Source organism: Miscanthus floridulus, chromosome 10, assembly GCF_019320115.1.
Source record: "Miscanthus floridulus cultivar M001 chromosome 10, ASM1932011v1, whole genome shotgun sequence".
NCBI classification, from domain to species: Eukaryota; Viridiplantae; Streptophyta; class Magnoliopsida; order Poales; family Poaceae; genus Miscanthus; species Miscanthus floridulus.
The window spans coordinates 216,962-226,294 of NC_089589.1; the positions used below are offsets into that span (position 1 = coordinate 216,962).

Sequence of the window (9,333 nt, forward strand, 5' to 3'; positions counted from 1 at the left end):
ACAAAAGAGTGCATACTATACTCATAATTAGCATTTTATTTCAATCAGGTGGCTAAATGGAATTAGAGTATTGATTTGGAAAATAGAGGCTATTTTGACGGACTGATTACTGATTGCTGCCTGCCTGCCTTTGTGGGAAAAAAATCGAACAGATGAATTAGGAGATTATTAACCAACTGGCTTTTTGAAAATTAAATCGTTTCCAGATGCGAGCCCTGGCCCGGGGACCACCGACACCATGCATGCATGACACGCCATTGGTGTGCTCTTATATATTGATAATGATACCCTCGGGACGTCCACTCTTTCTGGACGGGACGGACGCGCCTACCCCCACGCCTCACGTCGTCACCCCCCGCCTCGTGCCTCGCGCTAAAGGACGGAACAAACGCGTCTGGCCTTGCGTCGTGCGCACCTGTGCCTCGTGCCTCGCGCCAAAGGATGGGACGGATGCACCTGCCCCTGCGTCGCGCGCCTCGTGCCTCGCGTCGCGCCTCCCGCCATGCCACGATCCTTCCTCCTGTCGACCGTGGGCGACCTCGAGCTCTACGCCTACGTTGAGCTCCGCGTGAACGAGTCTCCATTGTGGGGAGGTCATAAGCGCCTATACCGTAAAATCGATTTTCAACGGAATTAAAAAGACATCTGGTAGAATCGTAACCATAGAATACGACCCTAATCGAAATGCATACATTTGTCTCATACACTATGGGGATGGTGAGAAGAGATATATTTTACATCCCATAGGGGCTATAGTTGGAGATACTATTGTTTCTGGTACAAAAGTTCGTATATCAATGGGAAATGCCCTACCTTTGAGTGCGGTTTGAACTATTGATTTACGTAATTGGAAGTAACCAATTAGGTTTACGACAAAACCTAAAAATCGATCACTGATGGTGCAACAAGTAGATGAGCACATCTTGCAACCGTATGTTTTATATGTTTCAGATGTATGTTGCATACATGTCATCTAGATGTTGTAAAAATAGATCTGGTGTTGCATATGTTACAATAACTATACGCGTATATTGCAAGTGTATGTTTCAAATATTTTAGCTATTTCATACGTAATTTGCAAGTGTTTTATCTGAATATTGTATATGTTGCCGTGCCCATACACGTATGTTGCAAGCGTATGTTGTAAATATTTCATCTATTTCGGACATATGTTGCAGCAAATGCTTTATGTTGCAAGTGTTTCATCAGCAGGCACAGCAAGGGGGTGTAGGCAGAGGTGGTCCCCTCGGGCGCAACGGTCCCCACGTGTGCATGGGGAGCCAAGAGGGCGCGACAGCAGGCGTGGAGCACAAAGCTGTATCTATGGGCGTGGCAGCAGGCGTGGAGCACAAAACTGCATCCATGCTCGGCTCCTCTCTCTCCTTATTCGAGCTAGATGTGGCCTGTCAGCAACAGCATGTGAGCAGCAGGAGTGCGCGGCCAGGCATGGCCTGTCGCTGCTGCTCCTGATGGCAGCGGGCGCGATGATTTCCCCCGACAAGTGTGCCCGGTCAAATCAGGACCTAGTGGCAGAGGCACGGGAGAAGGAACAAGCGCAGACGCTGCGCGGGAAAGCTGAACACGGGGCCCGTGGCCCCGGTGCCGGGCGAGGCGGAGCCCGCCCCCAGAGGTCGGGCAATACGGAGCCCACGGCCTCGGGGTCGGGCGAGACGGAGCCTACGGCCTTAGTGTCGGGCGAGGCGGAGCCCTCCCCCAGAGGTTCTCCAGAGGTCGGTCGAGGCGGAGCCCGCGCACCTAGAGGCCCATTGGAGCTGTAGTCACGCTCTTGACTGCTTGGATGAATTAATGTTGATGACCATTAGCCCCTCCTTTTTAGGTACCTTAGTATTGGTCCCCAACAGTAGCCCCCGAGCCTGCGGAGGAGTAGAATACTCCTTCGAAGGCTTTTTCCGAATGGGAGAACTCTGAGGGCCTTGGCCTTCCTTTGTTGCCCACGGCGTGACCTAGGGACGGTGATTCCCTTTTGTTGTGATCGGACCCTTCGGGGGTCTGTCGTTTTGCGACCGCGCGTTTGGTCTCCTTGCGAGTCCAACTTTCCTTGAGCCCCCGCCCGTAGCAGGGGCCCGGTCGAGTATCAGCTCGTCTTCGCGATTGTCTTCCCTCAAGCGTTTTTTCTGATAAAAACATAGGGGCCGAGCCGTGCCATGATTTTCCTCTACGGACGAATTATGGTGCTTGGTGAGCTGTTTAATGGGCTAGTCCGAGCGGGGCCCTAACATCCCGTTTGCGGGGATCCTGTCCTGGAGTGGTTGGCGGTGGTATGGGTCTCCGTCGGGCGAGGCAGAGCCCGCGGCCTCGGGGTCAGGCGAGGCGGAGCCCACGACCTCGAGGTCGGGCGAGATGGAGCCTGCCCCCAGAGGTTGGGCGAGGCGGAGTCCTCCCCTAGAGGCCGAGCGAGGTGGAGCGTAAACCCAAGGGTCGGGCGAGGCGGAGCCCGCGGCCTCAGGGTCGGGCGAGGCGGAGTCCTCTCCTAGAGGCCGGGCGAGGCGGAGCGTAAACCCAAGGGTCCGGCAAGGCGGAGCCCGCGGCCTCGGGGTCGAGCGAGGCAAAGTCCTCCCCCAGAGGCCAAGCGAGGCGGAGCACAAACCCAAGGGTCGGGCGAGGCGGAGTCCACGGCCTTGGGGCGAGGCGGGACCCGTGGCCTCGAGGTCAGGCGAGGTGGAGTCCTCCCCCAGAGGCCGGACGAGACGGAGCCAGCGCCCTGGGGTTGGCCGAGGCGGAGTCCGCGGCCTCGGGGTCGGGCGGGATGGAGCACGCGGCCTCGGTGTCGGGCGAGGCGGAGGCCGGGCGAGACAGAACCCGCGACCCTGGGGTCGGGCGAGGCGGAGCCCGCGCCCTCGGGGTTGGGCGGGGCGGAACCAGCGGCCCCGGTGCCGGGCGAGGCGGAGCCCGCCCCTAGAGGTCGGGCGAGACGGAGCCCGCGGCCTCGGTGTCGGGCAAGGCGGAGCCCGCGTCCTCGGTGTCGGGCGAGGCGGAGCCCGCCTCCATAGGTCGGGTGAGGCGAAGCCCTCGACCTCGGTGTCGGGCGAGGCGGAGCCTGCCCCCAGAGGCTCCCCAGAGGTCGGTCGAGGAGGAGCCCGCGCACTTGGGGGCCGGTTGGAGCCATAGTCACGCTCTTGACAGCTCGGATGAATTAATGTTGATGATCATTAGTCCTTCCTCTTCGAGTACCCTAGTATTGGTCTCCGACGCTTCCACCGCTGCTCGCAAATAGACGCCCTCTTCTTCACAGCGGCTTTGCTGATGATGAATTGATGGTCATCCGTGACTATAATAACAAGGAGGAAGTACCACCTGCTGCTGCACATGGCGACGACGAGTTTGCTGCTGCTGATGATGAATGGGACTTTGACAATGCTGACAGTGTCCTCGATGAAGCCAAAGATAATAAGCTCACTGAAGCAGACGGGCACTAGCCTGTTGATTTCCTCGGATTTCATCCTTACAAAGAGATTGTCTTCTTTTGCGTACCATCTGGGACAATATCTTATAATTTGAATACCTCAAAGTTTCAACAGTTGGGCGGACGTATACATATACCAGTGGGCATGAGAACCTGTTTCCCATACACGCCATGCTGGATACGGGGATTATTTGAAAACAGTTGATATAAGTGGCCGCCGGTATATCAAATATATTTAGACTCTGTTTGTTTATTTGGAGCTAATGTAAGGGATATTGACCCCCCGGCACTTGCTTATAAGTATGCATGTAATAATCAGAGTGCACATACATCTTCAACTTTATTTTGTCTAATAAATTATCTTTTGGTCACGCATATTTTGCTTTTATTTTTTTTGGCACAAAATAAATATCTCTAGATCACTGCGTGCATCTCGCACAAAGTTAAAGGCACACTTAAGTAGCTACTGGCTGCACACCTTTTTAAAAATAAAAAAACGGTGGACTATTATTTTAGTTACTAATTGAATGCACGTTGTTTCAATTTTCAATCGAAAATAGAGTGAAGGATAACACAGTACCAAATAGTAATTGATTTTATAGGGGCAGATCCACGTATCTGGCCAGCCAACAGAGTTCCTAGGCTCAGCCCGGCCCTTGGTGCTCGTCTTCCCAGCCCCTTCAATTCAATTCGTGCTATATATTACTCTAGCTAGCATCAGCAATGAATGATTAACGATGAAGACAAGTGTGTTTTGCCCTTGCTTCCTACAGTACTGTACAATTCTACAAGCGCACCCTAATATATGCATTACACAATACAGTTGGACTGGATGAAGCATGCGTCTGAGTATGCCAATGACAAGGAAACACGATGTTGGACTGGCAGCATATGAGCGATGGAGCGCACACACGGTGTCGCACGAACCTTTTTTCCCCTTGGGATGGATGCACATGCACTGAAACGGCGTGCCAATCTTATCGGATCAAGTCCACCCATAGTTCAACAAACTAATACTTGATTTGTTTGTTCGTTACAAGACAACACATACATAACCAATGTACCATTTCTCTAGTATAACAGCAATCCAAGCATCGTACCACCGCAAATGAGTGGTATACAAATTACACGATACAGTGTCAGTCAAAGCAACCAGCTCCAAAGCCTTGTTGCTTGTCACTCGGCGCCATCCCCTGAATGCCTGCAATGGCACACCATAGGTTCACACGGTGTTCTCAGACAAAAGAAATTGCATTGGACACACATTATGATGGAGGGGCGATTAATCAATCGATCCCCAGCTACCTCCAAGATGTTGGCAGATTCCGAGATTTCCGGTCTAACTGGACACTTTCTAGAGCAGACGATGCCCGCAGCACCTCTTCAGATATATCATCGGCATCGTATCTCCAGTTGTACTCATCTTTCCTTGTGTTATTGGAAGCTGAAGATCCCCCTCTGCGATCTGAAAGTACACGTACCAAGTGGACTTGTTTCAGAATTCGGAACAACACAGCTACGTATGATAAGCTGAAACGATTACATAGCAGTGCACAAACCTGATGCCTGCAACGAAGAGATTGGCCTGGCAATTTCAAAGTACTATATGTTACACTCACATCCAAATATATAATGCCAAAAACAAATAGCTGTGCATATTCACAACGGCACAGCAGTATGGCATCACACTTACCTCCCCATAGGAGGCAGGCTCCCAACTGACGCTGATGGTGGCCTCCTCATGCTCCGGTGTTCAGCATTTAGCGATGGATCAGACTCTGAACTCATCATCCTCCTGCCGCCCATCCTTGTTTGAGACAAATTCTGCCCAACACAACATATTTAGATGACCAAAGCATGCTGTAGAAAACCAAAACTTTTAAGCTAGAGCATATTGACTATATTTGGAGGTTAATAATAAATAAACTTGTTATTAATAAAGTATAAGGACAGTGAAAGCCAAGCTGGGAGAAAAAAATCAAATTTTGTGCGTGCAGTGAACTAAAGGTCATAGGCAGAAAGCAGCATAAATGCAGCTCATACCCCAAGCACCACAGACCATCAAAAGGAGACCTTAAGTACAGGCCTTGCATCAATAAGTTGAGATTGGAAAATTATATGTAAGCAGATCTCAGTACAATGATAATGACAATGCATTGTAAATATAAATCCCATGCATGCAGTGCAAGACAACTGACCAAACTCAGAAAAGAGTATATCACTTTTTATCCATTCTGGTTATTCTTAGAATCATTCTATACATTCTGACAATGCTTGGGTCTTGATAAACCTATCTCCTTAAGCTTCCAGAATAAGAACACCTACTTTTTGTTCTAAGGCAATACCTTGATGAGTATTGTAGTTGTGGCAAACAATATAATTTTTTGGACAGTTTGATTAAGCAAGACACCAATAGTATGAAGGATTATTGCTCACAACTCAATATACTACCTTTTCTACATAGCAAACATAATGCATAAGAGGATTCCATACTACTGTAACAAATAGCCTGGCTAAAACAGGCTAAAATGAATGTGGGTACAAATAGTGGTGTAGTGCCTAAAACAGCTATAGCTGGCTATAGCGGCAGCTATTGCCAGAGATTTGTTACCTTGATCCATACAGGACTACACAGTTTTCTGGGGAAAAAACAATTGGCTACATTACCACAAAAGCTTTCCCCCTTTTTTGTCTTTACTGGGAAACATAAAGAAACAAAAGGATGATTTTTGCTTCTGCTAATGATCACGCGAGAGATAAACCTCATATTTCAGATAACCTTCGAGAACATCTAAAAACATTGGACCACTTTCAGCACTCCTGCTCCCTTCAGCTCCATTTTTGTTAGAAAAGTCTTTCAGTTCATTCTTCCAGAAGTCCTTGGGCTGATTTATAAACAAAACCGGGAAACATTAATGGATGTTGATTCCCGAAATGCAAAAACGAAATATCAGGAACGGTCACCACTTACCAGGTTACACTCTGGCAAGTAAACTTTCATTGTGTGACTTAGTTGCGCCCACTCCAAGTATTCGCATACAAGTGAAGTTAGTAACCTACCTGCAAGCAACAGAATTCCTAGAATGTAAAACATTCCATGTTATGTGCAGCTTGCAAAACACATGGCTAAACTTAGTACTGAAAATCATTTTAAGGCCAGCACAACAACCTTAAACATTTGAGATGTCCTTGATGGGACTTAAAAACAACAAAATACATTATGGAAATGCTTCTTTGAATTATCACCAGTGCAGAAGCATTCAAATCCAAAGACTCACCCTAGTCATCAATCAGGAGAAAAAAAATGTGTATCTTTCAGGTTTAGTCCTAAATCGCTTGCTAAAAAATGGCATAATTTCCAGCAGGGAAAAGATTATCATGCAGCAGAATATCAACCTTTGTCCTTCTCGAATATTTCAGAACAGTAGTATAAATTTCTACAGGTCAGTATATAAGAGAAAGGGTGTATATGCGTAGCAGCATTAGAGACAAGCTTCTCTTGATTTCTTTTGTTTTGATAATGCATCAGAGACAAGCTTTGGCTTCTGCAGACATATTTGAAACAACTGATTAGCCAGCACATTCAAAGGGCAAGGCAAACCTGAAGGTGAAGCATGCAGTTGATTAGCTCGGTCATTACAGCTACCAAGCAAAGCAGGATTCCCGCCATCATCATTCTCCACCACCCGATCCTCCTCTTCAATGGCTTCAAACACGCTTGCTCTTAGCTCAGCCTAGTCATGCAGCCAGAAACATCATCAGGAAAGGTGGCGGAAGTATGTGCATTCAATGGACCATAGCATGCTTTCAACAGATAAAAAGATAGAAACCCAAACTAACTGTATTTATCTATGTTACACACAAATAGATTCTTTTGTCCACCCCCCCTCCCTGGCATCATACCATTAGAGTCGAAAACTCAAAAGAGCACTGAGAAGTTTAGGTGCAATAGTCACAACACAACACGAACAAAAAAAAAGATTTCCAGTAACACAGACGCGGTGAAAAAAACTTTTCTTGAGCAATGCGTGAGCATTCTTTCATATTCCTAAACAAGAACCTACCCAACAGCGCCCAGGCGCTCAGAATGTGCACATTAGAAATTGAAAAAAAAATATCCGCGGATTTGGGAAGGAAATTGGCAAATTGCAGAAGCGGAGGTGTAGATCCCCAGACCGGAGGGGGAGGAAAAGCTAGATCCGTGGGGCGTGGTGGAGGAACCGGATCAATGGAGGGGTTGGGGAAATGAAGAAGTGGGAAGTACGAACCCTAATCTTGGCGAGGACACCCTTCTTCTCGAGGGTGCGGGTGACGAGCGTCTTGAGCTCCATCATCTCCCGGGCGTAATCGTCCATCCCCGCCTGAAATGAAGTCTAGGGATGGCGAGTGGGAGCACGGAGGAGCGGAGGGAGCAGGCGCAGGCAGTTCTCCTCAAACAGAGGGAGAGAGAGAGAGAGAGAGAGAGGAGAGGGGAGATCGAAGATGAACACGACAGCGCCAGAGGTTGGGGAACGTCGTAGGCTAAAGGTTGACTGACAGGTGGGCCCAATAATTTTAGCTTTTTTATTTCGTTATATAAACAAAAAAAGAATACTTGTATTATACTTATCAGTTATATAAACAAAAAGAATTCACCAATTTTTTTTTTAAAAAGATACGAGTCTATTTGTCCAATTTACAACTTCACCTTTTTAATTAATTAAAATAGTTTAATTATATACACCGTTTGCATTTTATTATATAGCCTACTAGAACATTTATTGTTCAAATGGTATCCATAAATTATGGATGATTTCAAAAACATAAATCAAATCTAACGAGTTATGATCTACACAACAAAAACATTTTTATGAAAAATATAAAGGCACTTTAGATATTGATACAAACGAATTCGCATTAACCATCTGCCTACAAAATAACGGACATAGCATTTTCTAAAAAAAAAAACTTTACGCACAGTTAATGTGTACAACCGCCTACCATCACCAAGTGAACATAGCACTTTAGATATTGATACAAACACTCATGTTGAACATTTATTGCAAAATAAACTCGCACTTAAGTGTAGTTATAAGCCATTGGTTTCTTAATTACACCAAAGACAGTTGTCTTTATTTTATTTACAACTCCAAGTCACTCTGACACTTTGACATAACCAACTATAGGATTCATCATTCATATAGGTCAATGCCGATTGCATGCTCTTTGATCTTCTAGCCTACCCTTATTTCAGAACATGATAACTTGCTTTGGCTGGCTTGCATGTCTACATAGGATCTTCTCCAGTCGAGCTAAATCATTGAAAGAAATCAACTCCATCTTGTAAACAAATCAATATATTTCTAAGGACTCACTTTGTTTTTCTATTTACGGGCACGACAATGTCTAGATGAGAGCATGTCAACAAGATTTAACAGCAAACTAACAACAGAATAACATTACATACTCATATTTGAGTTTGCCTTCGTGCATTAGGTCCAAGAGGTAGTCTGTCGGTGTTTTGGACCGGCGGACCCTCAACCAACTAGTGAATTTGTACTGCGTGTTTCTAATCCCGGATGGTGATGCAAAGAGACACAAGGTTTATACTGGTTCAGGCAATAGCTGCCCTACGTCCAGTCTGAGAGATCGATCTTGTATTCCTTACACCAAGGTGCTCGTAGTAGGGGGTTACAAGCTGGGCGAGAGAGTGAGCTAGCCCCAGGTCTCTGCGTGGAACGGTGTGGATTGCTTGAGATGTTGATCTCAGGTAGCGGGGAAGCGTGTGTGTTACAGAGTGTTGAGCGTGTGTTCGTCTGAGCGTCTACGCGTGAGTTCGTGAACTCGCGAGTTCGTGTCCCTCTGTTCGTGAGAGCGTGAGCTCGTCGTCCCGTGTGTGCGTAAGCGTAAGCCCCCTCTAGAGACGGCCC

General features: G+C 47.1%; 1 protein-coding gene across 2 annotated transcripts; it reads right to left on the bottom strand.

Annotated features, from left to right (window-relative positions):
* Positions 1–4,422: 4,422 nt before the first annotated feature.
* Positions 4,423–7,900, bottom strand: LOC136486027 (protein TONNEAU 1a-like). 2 transcript variants are annotated; one of them, XM_066482794.1, is made up of 8 exons: positions 7,693–7,900; positions 7,026–7,158; positions 6,396–6,484; positions 6,187–6,309; positions 5,118–5,248; positions 4,984–5,009; positions 4,804–4,889; positions 4,423–4,625 (listed from the first exon to the last, which is right to left on the bottom strand). In XM_066482794.1, the coding sequence occupies exons 1-8, from the start codon at positions 7,777–7,779 to the stop codon at positions 4,458–4,460; spliced, it is 843 nt and encodes a 280-aa protein (XP_066338891.1). In that variant the 5' UTR covers positions 7,780–7,900; the 3' UTR covers positions 4,423–4,457. The 2 variants fall into 2 exon arrangements, with proteins under 2 accessions (XP_066338891.1, XP_066338892.1); XM_066482795.1 differs by having other exon boundaries at positions 4,730–4,889; positions 7,693–7,899.
* Positions 7,901–9,333: the final 1,433 nt, after the last annotated feature.